At 36.7% G+C, this 18,155-nt stretch overlaps 1 protein-coding gene across 2 annotated transcripts in view; it reads right to left on the reverse strand.

The window, feature by feature from the left end:
• Positions 1–18,155, reverse strand: part of SLC9A6 (solute carrier family 9 member A6) — a 51,012-nt gene that overhangs the window by 30,649 nt on the left and 2,208 nt on the right. For both annotated transcript variants that reach the window (XM_070290690.1, XM_070290689.1), the window contains 6 exons: positions 11,496–11,695; positions 9,825–9,902; positions 9,471–9,547; positions 9,054–9,166; positions 6,688–6,793; positions 443–584 (listed from right to left, as the gene is read on the reverse strand). In XM_070290690.1, coding sequence (XP_070146791.1) covers positions 443–584; positions 6,688–6,793; positions 9,054–9,166; positions 9,471–9,547; positions 9,825–9,902; positions 11,496–11,695 — 716 coding nt within the window. The remainder of the gene's footprint in view (positions 1–442; positions 585–6,687; positions 6,794–9,053; positions 9,167–9,470; positions 9,548–9,824; positions 9,903–11,495; positions 11,696–18,155) is intronic.

Genomic DNA, 18,155 nt, shown 5'->3' on the forward strand with positions numbered 1-18,155 from the left:
GAGCGAAGATGAACTCCCATCTATCCTAACCCGGGAACTTTATTTTATTCAACTGGTATCAAGATCATACATTCCTACTCGTCCTATTAAATGAAGAGCAAAAGGATGCCAGGCTGAACAGCCACATAGAACACCCAAGAGGCTCTTTGGAAAATATCTACCTTTATATCAATTCAGTCTACAACCTTAAAATTCACCCCCAAAGGGTCACTATGTCTGAATAGAATTCCATAGTGAGTGTTTAAGGGCATGAAGCCCTACACAAAGCAATGAAATTCTTTTATTTATTTACTGGTAAAGATGATTGCCTAATTCAAACCAAGAACTTGGTTATAAGGTTAATAATTATAACATGATGTCAATTGCAAGGGGAGACCATGGAACACATTATTACATTACTCTGTAAAGTTAACAAGAAAAGATAAATATAATAAAAGGATATTAAAGCTGTCACCACTCCAGTAGCAGCACCCATTGCGAAAGAGCCACTGAAGATTCCAAGGAAAATCCCAATAGACTTGAACATGGCTGTGACATCAAAGGTGTGGCTGTTGTCTCCAGCTGGCTGGTATGCTACAATTGAGCTATGAAAGAGAAAGAAATGGCTCTTTCTTTGAGAAGCAACTTTTACTTTTAAAACATTATCTAAAAAATTTTAAAAATTACCTAGTGTCAAGCTTGATGATGAAATAAGAGGGGGTAAAAACCCAAAACTTTGGATTTGAATTGCCAAAATAAGGACCAAAGGTTACCAAAACACACTGAAATGGATCAGCTAACAAGAAAACTCAGCTTTTGTTAAGTGACAATTTCAGAAGGTAGAACATTTTATTCAGTAAGATCCTCTTTATGAAGGTCAAACCAAGCCTTTTCCTCCAGTCTCAAGATACCAGGCAGCACTATTCTTTTGTGACTGTTTACTTACTAGTACTGAGTGCCTGAAAGCCCTAACGTACTAATAATGTGAACAAACTAATGAAAAATTCCCCACATTTCCAACAGAGTATGCATAAAAATATAAAGAACACGGTTCAATACTCAATCCAGTCACATTTTGTTTTTCCTATGGGAAAAATAAAAAGGATGACTAAAAAACCCTTTCAACTTTTAGAATACCAGATGGCCCAGAACCTCCTATCTATTCACTCACTGAAATGGACTTTTATAGATAGAAGGGCTTGAAAGGCCTTCCAAGGAGTTAAGAGTCCACTCAACAGTACTTTTAGCATACCTAGCTGAATCCTTCACCTAAACTTCTGAAAGAAAGTCACTCTGTAAGAGACCAAGACAGGTAATTAGAAGGGACACTCTCCATCTTGAATTCACAGTCCAAACCTGGTCTAGAAATACTTCTTTTGAAACAGTCGCCCCAGGAACTAAACACAGCTGAGAAAATCACTCTTGCTAGTGGGTCTCTGGCAAAAGCACCTACCATTACTAAATCAGTTTTCATCAGTTAATTGAGTACCAGTGTTTGTATAATAAATCCAGACTCAAAGACATCACACAAGTCATGTCAAAGAAAAGAAGCAGAAAAAACACATCCCTAAGAATATAATGAATTCTCCCTGTGGTTATTGCAATGTTTTTTCTGATTCGAGGCTAAAAAATGACATTGCTATACCATGTACATTAAGTTCTCTTCACACCTCCCTAGTTAAGTTAAAAAACAAAACAAAATCTAAGACCAAGCTAACATTTCCTAATTTTACCTATCTTATTGAAGTATAACTCCAATATGAATGTCTGGTAATGGCATATAGAAATTTCTGAGACTCAATCTGAATTGAAAACTTTAAAATCTGCATTTAAATCTTCAAAGTGACCAGATCATTTTGTGAATGGTAGATCTGCTATTGTTTTAGTGAATATGAAATGGCTTTTCATGTCATACTATCTTACCTACACATAAAGGACCCTACCACTGTAAATGAGAGTTGACTATACTATAGCATGAAAATATAGCAGCTGGCTGGAGAAAGGAAATACTGCTACAACAACGTTCTTTCTCTCTGGCCATAGTTTTCAAAATGCTGACAGGAACAAAGTATCAATGCAATGCCTTCTAAGATCGCTTTCCCTAGAGTAGTTCATGGAAATTCAAGATTCACATTAATCATTATTTTATTCTTTGATCTCTAAAATGTACAGGAAAAGCATGGTGGGCTGAGAACAGATGAGAGGTTTGTCTTCTTCCTTTTCAAATGCTGGCCTCTGGAGTGAAATCTTAACTCATCTTTTCTACATCAGTCAACATTTTAACATGAGGCAGCAGCATTTTTATGAACACTTAAAAAAAATCTTGAGAGTAATACAATGTACAATTTAGGGGGGAAAATCACCCCGCCATTCCACTACCCTGACATATCTCTTATTTCCCTTCTGTATTTCTTCCCCCTCCTTTTGTTTTTGTTCAGTCACTCAGATGTGTCGAACTCTTTGCAACCCCATGGACTGTAGCACACCAGGCTTTCCTGTCCTTCACTATCTCCCAGAGTTTGCTCAAACTCATGTCCATTGAGTCAATGATGTCATCCAACCATCTAATAATCCTGTCACCCCCTTCTCCTTATGTCCTCAATCTTTTTGTTACATGCAAAGTAGTTCATGATTAGTTGTAGTCATAATGAACATACAGTTCTGAATTCTGCTTCTTCAACTGACAATGACATAAGAATGACTACAGTCTCTCTAGTCGTGTTTTTCTAAGACATCAAAATGGCCCAAATAGATATAACATAATTTATTTAACCATTTCCTCACTATTGGGCATTTTAAAGTTGCTTCTAATATTTTTGCTACTATAAATAACAGTGTGAAAGAACATATTTGTGCTTTTTACAAATTTTGGACTGTTTTCCCATTCTACATTCTTAGAAACAAGGTATTAACTAAACCTATAGCTGCTTTTACATGTTGAGCAATAGCTTACAACCAAATCTGTATTATATTTTAAGAGGTAAATATGACTATATCTCTCAATTCTTTAGTAATGATATCCAATGGCCTAGAAATTCTACTTTCAAAAAATATCCTGCAGAAATACTCTCAAGGATTCACAAAGATTTATATATAAATATATTCACTGCAGTGCTATTTACAATAATACAATATTAGAAAACACTAAATATTAATCAACAGGGGAACTGCAGAGGTACATTGGTAGTGTATCCATACAATGGGATAAAGGAGGTATTAATGTAGTACAATGCCCAAGTGAAAGAAGCAAGTTACAGAAAAGTATGTATAGTGCTATGCCTTTTTGTTTAAAAATTAATATTATTTATATGTATACTAATATCCTAATGGAAAAAATCTGGATGAAAACATTAATAAGTGGTTATTTCTGAGAATTGAAATTTCAGGAATTTTCTACTGAGCCAAATACTTTAAATTTTTGTTAAAAACATACATTAATTTATTATCATAAATGACAAGATAAAATACAAAAGAGCAAGTAATACCAATTTCAATGTCAACAACAACGTACAAGTGATATAGTTTTAAAACGACATCAGGGTTTCTCAATCCTGGCATTACTGACATTCAGGGCCAGGTAATTATTTGTTGGGTAGTGGGTGCTGTCCTGTGTATTGAAGGATTTTTTAACAGTACTCTTGGCTTCTACTCACTAGATGCCAACAGCAACGTCCTCCTGTTCTTGATAATCAAAATGTCCCTAGACATTGCCAAATATCCCCTGGTTGGGGGGTGGTAATGGTGCAAAACTGTCCCCAGTTAAGAATGACTATAGTAGACCATTACCAGCAGTAACTATTTTTCATTAACAATTTTGTTCTTGGTAACTGAATAAGTAAAAATGGCCACTAATTTAACATGTGTATCTCTGGTAACTAGTAAAGTTAAACAGTTTGTCTGTCATGTTTGTTTACTCATACTTACATTTTATAAAATGTAAATGACCCCCAAAACATATTTTAAATTAGTCTCTAGGGTTATGATGGTATACTCATTCAGAGGAATACTATTCAAAGTAGACCATCTCTAGGTATACACAACACTGTATCAGTACATACAGCTCTACCTCATATAGCAATGAGGGAATCAGTTTCACTCCACCCTCACCAGATTAAAGTATTGACATTAACAACAAAAAAAGTTACTGTCAATCTAACAGGTCAAAAAACAAATAAAAACAACTTCCAACATAAATTTCAAGAATGGATATCTTAACCTGCTAACTGCCAAAGAGAAGTCCTTCAGGAAGGGGTCCCCCTCTTTCCACAAGGCTGTTTCTACAGAATATACACGTTAGAAAATCACCAAACAGAAGTCAACACAAAGTAGACTATTACATCTAGTGAAAGTCACTCAGTCATGTCCGACTCTTTGAGACCCCATGGACTATACAATCCATGAAATTCTCCAGGCCAGAATACTCGAGTGGGTAGCTGTTCCCTTCTCCAGGGGATCTTCCCGACCCAGCAATCGAACCAGGGTCTCCTGCATTGCAGGCGGATTCTTTACCAGCTGAGCTATCTAACCTACTTTTAAAGACAAACGAAAGATGATGAAAAACGGAATGCCAAGCACTTCAGTTAGTAACCTCCTACGAAAGTGAAAGTGTTAGTCACTCACTTATGCTCAACTCTTTGAGACCCCATGGACTGCAGCCCACCAGGCTCCTCTGTCCATGGGATTTTACAGGCAAGGATACTAGAGTGGTTTGCCATTTCCTTCTCCAGGGGATCTTCCCTACCCAAGGATCAAACCTAGGTCTCCTGCACTGCAGGCAGATGCTTTACCATCTGAGCCACCACAGTCACAAAAAATTCTGGCAATAAATATGGTAGAGGGGGTAGAATTTATATGCACTACATTCACAAAAGAAGATCTGATCTTTTGCACATCTTCATGCACAACATTTAAGGAATTAGTGTTACATCTCAGAAAGGATAATTTTCCACTTTGCAGTTAGACAATGGGGGAAATCAAATTGTGTAAACCAGAGTCAATGACTGACTGCTCTTTTATGGTTAATGATGTGGAAATTAAGGAGAGAAATAAAAGTAAGGAGGAAAGGTGAGGGATTTTACTTCTCTCTTGTAGAAAGTTCTGGTGTAGAGTAAAGGCAGTTGTCTATAGGATATTTGCTTAGTAGGAGTGAGTTGGCAGGCCACAGCTCCTCAGAGGTTCACATCCACTCTTTCACCTGCAAATATCTTCTAGCAGCATATATCGTGATTTCTACACTTAGATTAAAATACTGCTCATTTTCATTGTTTTCAAAAAGTGTCCGACTCTTTGTGACCCCATGGAGTCCATGGGGATTCTCCAGGCCAAAATACTGGAGTGAGTAGCCATTCCCTTCTCCAGGAAATCTTCCCAACCCATGGATCGAACCCAGCTCTCCCACATTGCAGGCAGATTCTTTACCGAAATTCTATAAAACAATTATCCCTCAATTAAAAAATAAATTTAAAAAGTATACTACTTAGCACTTCTAAAAATTAAGTTTCTGAAATGATTATGTTAAATAAGAGAAATATGAATTAAAGTATGAAGTATTTCTTAATCATCAAATTGGCAAAAATAGCAAAGTCTGCCAAATACTCTATTGGTGAAGTTATGAGGAAACAGGCACTCTCATAATTTGGTGGCTAAAATGCAAAACAGCTAATTGACAGGCAATTTAGCAATTTAACAAAATTACAAATGTATTTACCCTTTAACCCACTAATCTCACTTCTGAGAATTTATCCTACCAATAACCAATATACTAATGTACATATAAAACAGGCAAGTTCAAAGTTAATCACAGCAACATTATTTGAGATAGCAAAGAATTATAAACCCTTTATGTTTCCAGCAATAGAAGACTGATTAAGTAAACTATAGTACAGTTCATAGTATTGTACACAGAATACTATGTGCCTGTAAATGAAGAATGATAAACTCCTTGCTTTGATACAGAAAGATCTCCAGAATGTAGCTATGTGAGAGGAAGTCAGGTATAGAACATATACAGCATGCTACTTTTAAAATATGAAATGAGGCAAATTAAGAATATTTATTCATATACGTGCTTGCATTTGAAGAAACACTAGGATACACAAGAAACTAATAAAAATGGTTACCTATAAGGGACTGAGGGGATAGGTGGATGAGGACAGGAGTGAGAATGTGACTTTTCAATGTATCCCCTTCTATACAGTTTTGATTTTTGAACCATGTGAATATATAGCTATGCCAAAAAATTCAATTTGAAGAAAAAATGTCCATGTTAAAACAGAATGCAAAATTATACATACACTACAATCACAACTACGTAAAAATATTACACATAGAAGAAAAGACATTTTTAAAACGTCCTAGAATGCTTACAGTAATTGTCTTTAGGTGTCAGGGATACATGTCACTTTTCCTTCCTTTTCTTCTGTGCATTTTTAAAAAAAAATTATTGGAGTATAGCTGCTTCACAATGTTGTCTTATTTTCTGCTGTACAGCAAACTGAATCAGTCATGCATACACATATATTCCCCTCTTTTTTTGGTTTCTATGAATTTTCCATGTTATCTATAAGTACATATTTATTCACGGGGGAAAAATGCTTCAGTTTTTCAAATGTTTCTATTCATAATGTACTCTACTCAATAAGTGACTTCTGGTTCTTAGAATCCTAATGTTCAACATACAGAATAAAATAAGAAGAAAAAAACACTTACGAAGATAGCACTATGGCAACAGCATCATTGAGGACACTTTCACCAAAAAGAAGTGCATAGAGTTCAACATCAACTTGAAGCTCGTGGAATATGGCAAGAACAGTCACTAGCAAGTAGAAAGAGTCACAGGAATATTAAGACATTACAAATATAACATATTTCCCTCCATAGATGATCATACTAGTTACTTAGAAATTCCTTTCTTCATCTCAGAATTCAATCCTAACAAACATTCGTACCATATTAAAGATTCAGTAATTTTATGTCAGTATTTTTCTTTTCCCTAACTGTGTACCTGTAATATCTCTTTCCTTTCTCTAACAGTCGAAAATAACCTTGGAGGACTGAGTTGGCCTACATTCTTTATGCAAATGCTAATAATCTTGCCTTGTACATTTCTTTCCCATAAAAAATACATTCAGAATTTCTTACAGACCAGGTAATCATTAATCTTTGATAACGAAGACTATTACAAAAAGCACTTCCTGCTGCAAACTTCATTTTATCCTTGGAGCCTTATAACTCACTTCTATTTGACTTGCAAATTTCAAGCATACCAGCTTAGCAGAGACAGTGGGAAATGAAAACACGAGTTTGGTTTCCGGTTGGCATAAAATTTATGACCAGAATTACAGCTGCTATATTTAACTTAAGAAGAAGACAACTATCAGGCTATTTAAGCTAGAGAGGAAAAAAAAAAAACTCTTCTCTTAGAAAACCATTACATGAGAATTCTTAGAAAATCAGAGGAGACTGAAGTTGCATTGTAACTTTAATTGCTGAGTCACGTACAGCTCACTTGCTAAATAAACTCAAGCAGACATGAAAGATTATTACAACCAGAGTTGGGAGAACCTCTTCAAATGCCAACCAAAAAACAGGAAGCTTGTACTTTAAAAGATAAAGTGTCCACTGCAAAGCATTTCATCTGGAATATCCTGATATCAAAGCTAACCAAGAGAAGGCAAAAAGGAGGGCTGGAACAATGCTGTAAAATTTTTAAAAAGAACCTATGGCTCCCCCTTCTATTAAGTGAACAACTGCAAAATAATAGAATTATTATAGAGGTAAATACCTACATAACTCAGAAGAAATATAACCATTCAGCTTTATATAAGCAAAACAGTTCTGCTTGAGCCACCCAGGCAATACTCCCACTAAAATAAAACCAGAAGTTTTAAGTAATGTAGCCAGTCCAACTGACTGAGATATCTCCTAGACTTTGAAAAGTTGAGGACTTTGCTTCCAGTAAGAGAATATGGAGAATAGAGACCACTAGCTTCCTGCAAAAACCATCCCATCTTCATACTGATAATGGGAATAGCTACAAACAATAAGGGGGCAGTCTCGACTGTCTTTAAGGAGGTGATTTGCTTCTCAGTTTTAAAAATGCCAGACTATAAAAATGCCTCTCTAAAATGTCCTCTGAGCTTTTAAAATCATTTCTTACAGAGTATAGAACATATTTTCCTACTTTCTATAATGCCCTGTGTTATCAGAGTTAACAAAGGAATTCAGAGATAAACTTTGATTATGCTGGATGATAATTAAAGAAGATTATTAACTTACAAGGTCAAAGGGCAAAACGAAACAAACCTCTACCAAGAAAACAAATCTAGTAAAAGAAAACTTGCATCCTTAGTTCAAAAAATGCAATCTCGACTCTTATCCCTACATCTTCAGCCTAAACATGCTCTAAATTCCTAATTTGAATGTAGCTCTGAAGATCACCAATATTATATCAGGAAAACTACAGTCTAACTCATCTAACTCAATACAACAAAATTCACTGTCAAGTCATGATAATATCAAAACTACTCCATAATCAGAAAGCCAATTTTATAAAAATAGCTCTTTAATATATACTACAACTCACCAATGGCCCCAAATCACACTTGTTCTAGTATAATGGCCTTCTAACAGTCATTTTAGAACAATTTTTCTTACTCTTAAATGCAGATTAGCTAAATGTCAACAGATTTTTAGGGATCTGTTTTCTAGAAGCTTGAAAGGAAATGTATCATCATTGCCCATTCTTAACTAATACAGTTTGTCTTCTATACCCTGTCACCTGGGATAGAGACCAACCTAAAATTCTTGAAGGAAATGTTTTATGGTCCTTGTCTAAAAAGCATCAAATTGTGGACCAGTATTAGGACATATAATAAAGAGGAAAACAATTGTGTGCTTAAGCCAAAAGGATCCATGAATTTTGTTTTTTCCTTCCACAATTGGAAAGTATAGCAAGATGGGGGAATACCTAATCCTGAATTCTACACCTCAAAGCAAGAAATACATGCATGTGTGTTGTTGGAAAAACACTGTACACCTTAAGTACTCAAGCTCCACATTCATGCAAAACATACCTGGATCAGTTGCCGATACGATGGCACCAAACAGCAGGCAATCTGTAAAGTAGAAATCTCCGGCAAGTTGTCCAGTTACTTTCATCAGTGTAACACAGCCATACATTATTGATCTGTTCAATAAACATATGTCTACTTTAGAAAAAACATCAATTGCAAAAGAAGTTAGAATACAATAAGAATAAGACAGGTCTACTATTAGTACTTTGTGATTAATCCCAAATTTACTGCATGTCATTTAAATATCGTAATGCCTTAGCCTTAAGGAAAATTCAAAGAACTTATTACCTATATGAATACATTTTACTGCAAAAGTCCTTAGACACATTCAAGACTACAATACTGCAGAAGTCAAATATGCATTATTTTAAAATTATAATTTGAAGGCTAAAAGTGTTTTAAGCTTCAAGTACTCACCCAATTACAAAACAAGAAATTGCAGTTCCAAGAAAAGCGTATGCTAGGATTGACCCAAGGTTTCGAAAGAAATGTCTCTGATAGGAAAAAAGTTTTACTGTGTTAGAATATTCACCAATTATTTTTTTTTTAAAAAAAGGTTTTCTAATCTAGTGTACTATGCTAATATTAAATGCATTATCCATTAAAAGAAATAACTAAGAGAGACTTTTTGTACAGGCATTAAATTCAGCATCTCAAAAGGATCAGGAGAGGGAGAAGTGAGAGGTGAGCTGCCCATTTCTGAGCGGCAGCGATGGTAAAGCCCATGGAGTGTAAGGGTGTTCAAAGCATATGAAATACAAAAGCACTTACTCTTTTCAGGCTATATCCCGCATAAAATATGATAGGAGGAAGTAATATGTTGAAAAATACTTCTGGATCAAAAGTAACCTGTTAAAATAAAGAGCTCTTTTAGATGAATTCCCTCAGAAGATTTCTTATTACATTATGAAATGAGCAAAAAGAAAAAAAGATTAAATGTTAAACTGGTGAAAGGCAAGAACAGTACCATTGTGGTAACTGAAAAATATTTCATACAGGATAGCTGGTGTTCCACTTCTCAACCAAATGACAAGGAGATAGCATTGGAACAATCAGTTACATGCTATCTATGCAAAGTAGGTTAAAATGATAGTAAAAATCTTCAAAATAAGAGAAAGTATGAACATGTCTTTGCTTTAAATAAAAGAGGCCCCAAACTGGTAACATAAAATTTGGGAGTACAGAATTATTGTTGGCAAGAGGAAATAGACTTCTTACATAGGTAACATCTCTAAAGGTATATAACATAATATAAAAAGTTTCTGTACAAATCAGATTTCAAGTCCTGACAGCCCATTCCTTTTTATAGGGAATAGTCCCTATAATAATACAGATGTCCCCTTCTGTTCATAAGGCTGCAGTAGGATTTGACATGAACACAGAGCAGCTACACGCATAGCCATGCTAAAAGTTCATTTCCTAGAGCTTTTAAGGAACTAGAATTTTCCACAGGTAGGAAAAAACTCTAGCTGCAAAGTAAAATTTAAGTTTGTGTGAAATTTTGAAAAGCATTAAAGATGGTCAAAAACACAACCAAGTAGCTGTAAAAGCCAAGTCCTGCCAATGTAGAAAGCAGACATGGAGGCAAATGGTCAAGGGTGGATGAAAACAGAGACATGAGGCCCTGAGATACGTCAGGATGGGAACTATGAATGGGTCAGGAGAAAGCAGCTCCAGGAATGTCTGGGAGCCAGTAAGACTGAAACCCAACCTACATCAAGTTTCATGCACACCATGGTACAGTATCTGATACTCAGGTTGAGGCCCTTATGAATCAAAGAAAGATTAAATTGTGCTCAGTATACAACACAAGGGCATCCCTCATGGCTCAGTGGGTAAAGAATCCGCCTGCAACGCAGGAGGCACGGGAGATGCAGGTTCAATCCCTGAGTTGGGAAGATCCCTGGAGCAGGAAATGGCAACCCACTCCAGTATTCTTGCCTGAAAAATCCCATGGACAGAGGAGCCTGGTAGGTTACAGTCCTACTGGTTGCAAAGAGTCAGATGGGACTGAGTGACTAAGCACTCTACAACACAATCAAGGCAAGAAAGAATTCAAAAACATATTCATGGAATATTTTAGGTATTATCATATAAATGCTATGTGCTAAAGTACTATAAAACTCCAAGGGCCATAAGCAAATTGAAAGAAACATTTATAAATTCTGCTTAACTCAATACCAATTACTACTTATTACAACTGTAAACATTACAGAGTGAAACAAAAACAGTTACAGTACTTAGTTTCAATCAGAAAATCAAACTGTAGACATGACAATTTCCTTAGCACTGCATTACATTCATTAATTGAGGTTTTACTGCATTTGAAAATACCGATTATTCTAAATATCATTAAAAATTCATTATTTTTCTCCTGAATCACTTTGCTGCTATTATATACTTTTTAAAAAATCCAAAGGCTCTCTTTAATGAAGAACTTACCTTTCTAAGCATTTCATTATCTTGAACGTTATTGAGTTCATGTGAACTAATCTCTCCTTTCAGCGTATACTCATAAAATTTTCCACTAACATTTACCAATAAGGTAGTTGGGCTTGACTGCACTTCACAGCTCAGGGTCACGTTATTCACATCGCTTGGAACATGAATGCCATATCGAAGCACAAGGCCCACCAAAAGACCTGGAAATAATAAAAGAATAATATAAGCTCTTCTTTCATACAGAAACTACTTCTTGTATACCCCACACATACCTCTGGATTAGTAACAGAAAATCTCTAATGATAGTTTCCTGTAGTTCAAAATTCATTCTTAGACCAAACACAGTTACATTTTCAAGTGCTACTAAATTCACAAGTCTATGTGCCCAATATAACTCCAGTGACAGGAGGGGGAAATATCCCCAGGGGTAACAATGCATATTGAATTCCTAGATCAAGATATAAATAAGTGATTAAGAAAGTAACAAAATGAGGAAATACCTTCAGATCATCTGTACACAGTACATGCTCCAAGGAGTCCCAACCTGACAGTGTAATCATGTTAGAAATGTGTCTACCACCTCCATCTATTAATACCAATTCACAAGTCCTAACTTCTTGCTATTTTCTTAAGTTATTCCTAAAGCACATGGCCGGCCAAATACAATTTTTACCAACTGGAAAGTTAATGTTTGTAGATTGAGTTCTTCTAATACTAAAGGTTCAGATTTTAATTTTAAAATATGTTTCAAAATGAAAACATGGACAGAAGAACTGACTTTGACACTATGATATAAATGTATTATTAGAATTTTACCTGGATCATCATATTGATATTCAGTTATGCACAATGTTCTAGGTACTATAAACCTAGATTGATCAAAAATGTTTAAAAATTACTTTATTGTGATATAATTCAAGTACCACAAAGTTTATCCTTTTAAACTGTACAATTCAGTGGCTTCTAGTATATTCACAAAGTTGTAAACTGATCACTACTTTCCAATTCCAAAACATTTTCATTGCTCCAAAAAGAAACCCTAGACCTATTAGCAGTCACTCCCCATTCCCCCCACCCCAACTGCCATCCCCTGACAGCCACTAATCTACTTTTTCTCTAGATAAATCTGCCTATTCTGGATATTTCATATAAATGGAATCCTACAATATGTGACCTTTTATGTCTGGCTTCTTTTCCTTAGCATAATGTTTTCAGGGTTTATCCATGTTGTAGCATGTATCAGTGCTTCATTTGTTTTTACGGTCAAATAATGCTTAACTGCAAATTGAACTCAAACATCTGGAACTTTTCCTTAACTCTGTTTTAATGGCATTTTACGTTCCTGTCTCCTTCCACTCTAACTGGTCAGTCTTTCTTTTAATATATGTGAATGGACTATTATGCTAAGTAGGCCCACAGGGTTCACAAATGAAAACAAGGACCCTCCTTCAAGTAGCTCTCAGTCCACTTGGCAAAGGGAGTGGGACATTAGCAAAGTCTTTCCAGAGGTGTCATCTAAGCAAGTAACAAAGTATGAGAAAATGGTTTCCCAGGTATGAGGACTAGCAGAACATATCCAGTCAAGGAAGAGTGAGAAAACATAGCCCATTCAGGGATTCATAAATAGTTCAGGATGGCTGGGATATCAAGTGTCAAGAGTTGAGGTGTGAAAGACTGGCAGGAGCTGAATCACGAAAGACCTTGCATGTTGGGGAAGGGAGTTTAGACTTTTTCCTGAAAGCAAATGAAGCCATAGAAAGCCTATAAGCAGGGGCTTGACATCAGAATTTCTATTTTAGCATGACTGGTCTAGACTACAGAGGTCCAGGAAGGTCAGATAAGAAGGCCACTGAGGTTATTCAGGCACTAAGAATGCAGGGCCTAATCTAAGACAGCAAAGATAGGGAGAGAGGGAGATTTTTTAGAAAGTATTATCTTGTAAAAGAATTTGGTGACTGGGAGCAAGGGAGATGAAAAACTAAGAAAAACCTAACGTGACTTGGCAACTAGGTGGATAAGCTGGGCCAGTGAGTGAGGCAGGGGACAGATTTCTAGGGGAAATGCGCAGCTTCATTTTGGACATGTTGAGTTTGATGTACCTGTGATACATGCACAGTTGAGTATGTGGGATCTGGACCTCAAGGAAGGGGGAGGGTCTGGGCTGGTGATATATACTTGGCAGTCATAAGATGGTTGAAGTCAAGTGCAGAAGGGATTACCTAGGGAGCAAACAAAGTGAGAAGAAGACTATGGATATATGCCCAGAGTTTTATGCCAAAATTAAGGGGCTGGTAGAGGAGGAGGAGAGGAGAAGGCGATGGCACCCCACTCCAGTACTCTTGCCTGGAAAATCCCATGGATGGAGGAGCCTGGTCGGCTGCAGTCCATGGGGTTGCTAAGAGTCGGACACGACTGAGCGACTTCACTTTCACTTTTCACTTTCCTGAATTGGAGAAGGAAATGGCAACCCACTCCAGTGTTCTTGCCTGGAGAATCCCAGGGATGGGGGAGCCTGTTGGGCTGCCATCTATGGGGTCGCACAGAGTCGGATATGACTGAAGCAACTTAGCAGCAGCAGCAGCAGAGGAAGAGAAGATGATGAAGGAGTCTAAGAAAGAAAAGCCACAGGCATAGGAAGAACTGAGGAGGAAGTGATGAAAACTAGTAAATGCTGCAGCAAAGTCAAGGAAGACAAGCATTAAGAAGTGTCGATTGGGTTTGGCAACAAGGAGGTCACAGGTGACCTTGGTAAGAGCAATTTCAGTGAAGTAGTGGAGGCAGAAGCTAGGCCAGAGTGGGAAGTGATAAAGCAGAAATGGGGAGTGCCGGAGCAGTAGTTGGCTGGGAATGGAGGAGGAAGCAGCAGAGATGAAGGATCCTTCTCGTCAACTTATAGTCACATGTAATTTTTTTTTAAACAAGCAGCAATGAGTAACTGGTAACCAGTACAATGACATCGACTCTAAAAAACATTTTAACAAAGATTCAGATATTTGAAACAACATGATGGACATTGAGGGCATTATACTAGGTGAAATAAGTTGGACAGAGAAAGACAAATACTGTATTCTCTTTTATGTGGAATCTTAAAAAGAATAAAACAAAAAACAAGCTCAACAGATACAAGCTCTGGTGGTTGCCAGAGGCAGGTAGAAAAGGATGGGAGAAATGGGTAAAAGGGCATAAATTTATTTAAAATTTAATAAATAATAAATGAAAGATTTGATCTTGCTGTTTAGTCACTAAGTTGTGTCCAACTGATCCCATAGACTGTAGCCCACCAGGCTCCTCTGTCCATGGGATTTCCCAGGCAAGAATACTGGAGTGGGTTGCCATTTCCTTCTCCAGGGGATCTTCCAATCCAGGGATTGAACCCAGGTTTCCTGCACTGGAAGGCAGATTCTTTACCACTAAGCTACCAGGAAAAGATACACTCTGAAAATATCTCACCTCCAAAAAACAAAATTAAAAAGTGATGGCTGGATATCAACTGTGTTTGATAAACATAACCTGGGAGAGAAAAGGTTATCACTCCACAGTCATTCTGTCTATATGATATAGAAATAGCTCTTTTTTCTACTGTCTCACAAGACCTCCTAATTAAGAGGCTCAGTAGTACTAAGTTGTCCCCTTACATTGATGCATAAAAATCACAGTTAAGCTATTACAACCAGCAATAATATCAGCATAAATTCTTTCCTTATCCCCAAGCCTAACTGTGTAAGGAAGAGTACCCACAGGTTCTACTGTGGGTAGAACCAACACAATGCTGAAATGTCACTGTGTGTCCTGAGGAGGGCTCAGCACTCAGACAAATCTTATACCCTGGCAGTTAAAAACCAGCAAGGAGAATAATTACCTAGGTTGCAAAAAAATCAGATCTTCTTATTACAGCATCAGACAGCTGAAAAAATTAGAATTTCTTTGAATAAAGTTGACAGATCAAGTTAACTTGGGCTCTGTGAAAGGTCAAATCCTAATCATGGAGTTAAGGCAATTCTCAGTAAAGAGGGAAGTACACAAAAGGAGTGCTTTGTTAAGGGGATAAGGCAGAAAATTCTCGCTTCCTACACAGAGGCACAAAAAATATTGATATCATGACATTTAAAATTACCACCGTCAGGCAACAAAGTGTACAACCACAAAGAGATATCTTTCACAAGAGACAAGCCCCTCCCCTCCTACACATTTCTGACCCTCTTGTGCTGGAGACCCTCCCAAGGACTGAGGACTCAGGCCCTCTGGACCCAAGGCCCAACCACTGTATGAGTCCCATAGTGGAAACTGTTTTTTTTAATGGATTTCAGCACATCCTTCCAGCTTATCATACCAGAAGCCTCTGATAGTCAAAAATATGGAAGAAACATCACTGGGGTATTAAGTATGGCCAAAATTGATAAAGATATCTACAGATTAAAAGTATACGCATATTTGTATATGTGTGTATACGTATGTAACATTTATCTGCTTCTTGAAGAATGCTGTTAGATTCTGTCTTAAAAGCTAAGCCAACTATTATGAATCTCAGTCATTATTTTCTCATCTATAAAATGGGGATAAATGACTTTCCCAACATTATTTGGCATTGACCAAACCAGAATTTAAAATCGGCATTTTCTATTTCCAAAGTCTCTATAATTTTCTTATCACCTCCTGGCTCTCATGTCACTAACTTGGTCTCTGGTGGTTATGTCTCCATTCTCTCATGGTTTCCCTCACAACTCACTTTAAAACCCCTGTAACTTTAAGTGTTAACTCCCTTCATATCTGATCTTATGAAATTTAATTTAACATAGTGAAGGAGAAAAAGCACAAGTTTGGAGGGCAGACAGAAGTATCAATTCTGGCTCCATCAAGCTCTAGTCTGTGATTCTAGCGTAGATAATCTTTCATTGAACCTCAGTTTCCTCATACGTAGTGATGATACTACTAACATAGTTCATTTTCATAAATAAGCTTTACCTCTTCAACATGAGGTAATATGGTTTAAGGGGCTAAGAGAATAGGACTCTGAGGCTGACTGACTGAACTTAATACTTACAAATTATGTGATTTCAGGCAGGTCACTGAACCTCCCTGTGCCCCAATTTCCTCATCTGTAAAATGGGAAAGATAATAGTACCCATCTTACAGGGTCATTATGATGTCATTATGACCATCTAGCAGTGTCTAACATTATAATGCTCAGTAAACACTTCCTATTCAGTCACTAGATTGTAAGTGCTTTGTGGGCAGGGATGATGACTCATCTGTATTTCTCATCATGTCTCATACATCAAAGACAATAAATATTTATTGATGAATCACATTAGTTAAACTTGGGACTCTGGATGCTGTAGTTTCAGGCATAATAAGTACTGCTTCCTTGCTTTTTGCTTTTTATACCATCTAAAAGCACACTGTAGTTTTCAGACTTACTAACAGTGACTCACTTTGAAGCTTCTTAAGCAAACTAGCCCAATGAACAGAACACTTGGGTACTTCAACACTGTGTTTGTAACTAGGCTCTATTACAATCTAGAAAGTGACTATGTCGGCAATTTAATCTCGCTTTCTTTTTTTACCCTTGCTTCTCAAAAAGGTAAAGGAGAGGCTTATTTTAAGCAGCATTTTTCCAGGATTTAGGTAGCTAAATCATCAGTGGACTGAATCTTGGTGATCTGGACAATCCCAGAGTAAGAAGTCTTTTCATCTGGAAGTAAAGCTAAAAAATAAAAGAAAGTACTATATTAACATAATAGCTATAATGGTACAAGTTGTTAGAAAAGGCAGATGGTAATTATGACTAGAAAATGTCCTAATTTTCATGGCACTGGAAGTACTTTGAGCCTCACCTATTCTCAAACTGGATTTGGGAGTTGGTCAGGAGGCTGTTCATCCACAGCCCCCGATCACCCATATTGAGAAAATGGGACAGGCTAAAGAATGCCAAGTCATGGCAAATCAACCCGATTTGACACCCAGGTAAATCTCTTTTGCTTTATATTCCACAGGAGACACCCTTGTTTCTTCTTCACAAAACACCAACACTAAGGTACTCCATCACTTTTTATTAACTTAGAAACATCAGGGAAGGAAATCAGTAATCCCACTTTTCTCCTTTAGCCCAAGAATTAGAGGAGGTTAATGATATCAACTACCAAAGAACAAATATTGTCAGGGCAATTCTAAGTCCCTATTTGACTTTTGTAAAAAATACTATGTCTGCCTCTTAACTTACAAGACTGAGTCAATTAAAAGAATCATTCTGAGCTTAACCTGAGAAAATGCAGTTATAACAGCAATAATAATGCAATTGAAACTCTCATTTAATGAGCATTTACTTAGGGGTCAGATACTGAGCTAAAAACATTTCTTCCTCACAATAATGCTACTATCATTGTTCCTAATTTATAGATGACAGTGTAAGAAGGTGAACTTGCCCAAGATCACAGAGCTATTGGCACAGTGAGATAGGAACCCAGGTCTGACTCTAAGGCATGGGCTGGAAATCACGGTGATGGTCTGTTTTGTATGGTACAAGAGCTAAGAATGGCTTTCAAATTTTGAAAGGTTTACAAAAAGAAAACAAAACAAAACAAACATTTTCACAACACAGAAATTGATGTGATCCACAAAGCTGACAATATTTACTCTGTGGCCCCTTACAGAAACAATTTG

Source organism: Ovis canadensis, chromosome X (genome assembly GCF_042477335.2).
Source record: "Ovis canadensis isolate MfBH-ARS-UI-01 breed Bighorn chromosome X, ARS-UI_OviCan_v2, whole genome shotgun sequence".
In the NCBI taxonomy this organism is placed as follows: domain Eukaryota; kingdom Metazoa; phylum Chordata; class Mammalia; order Artiodactyla; family Bovidae; genus Ovis; species Ovis canadensis.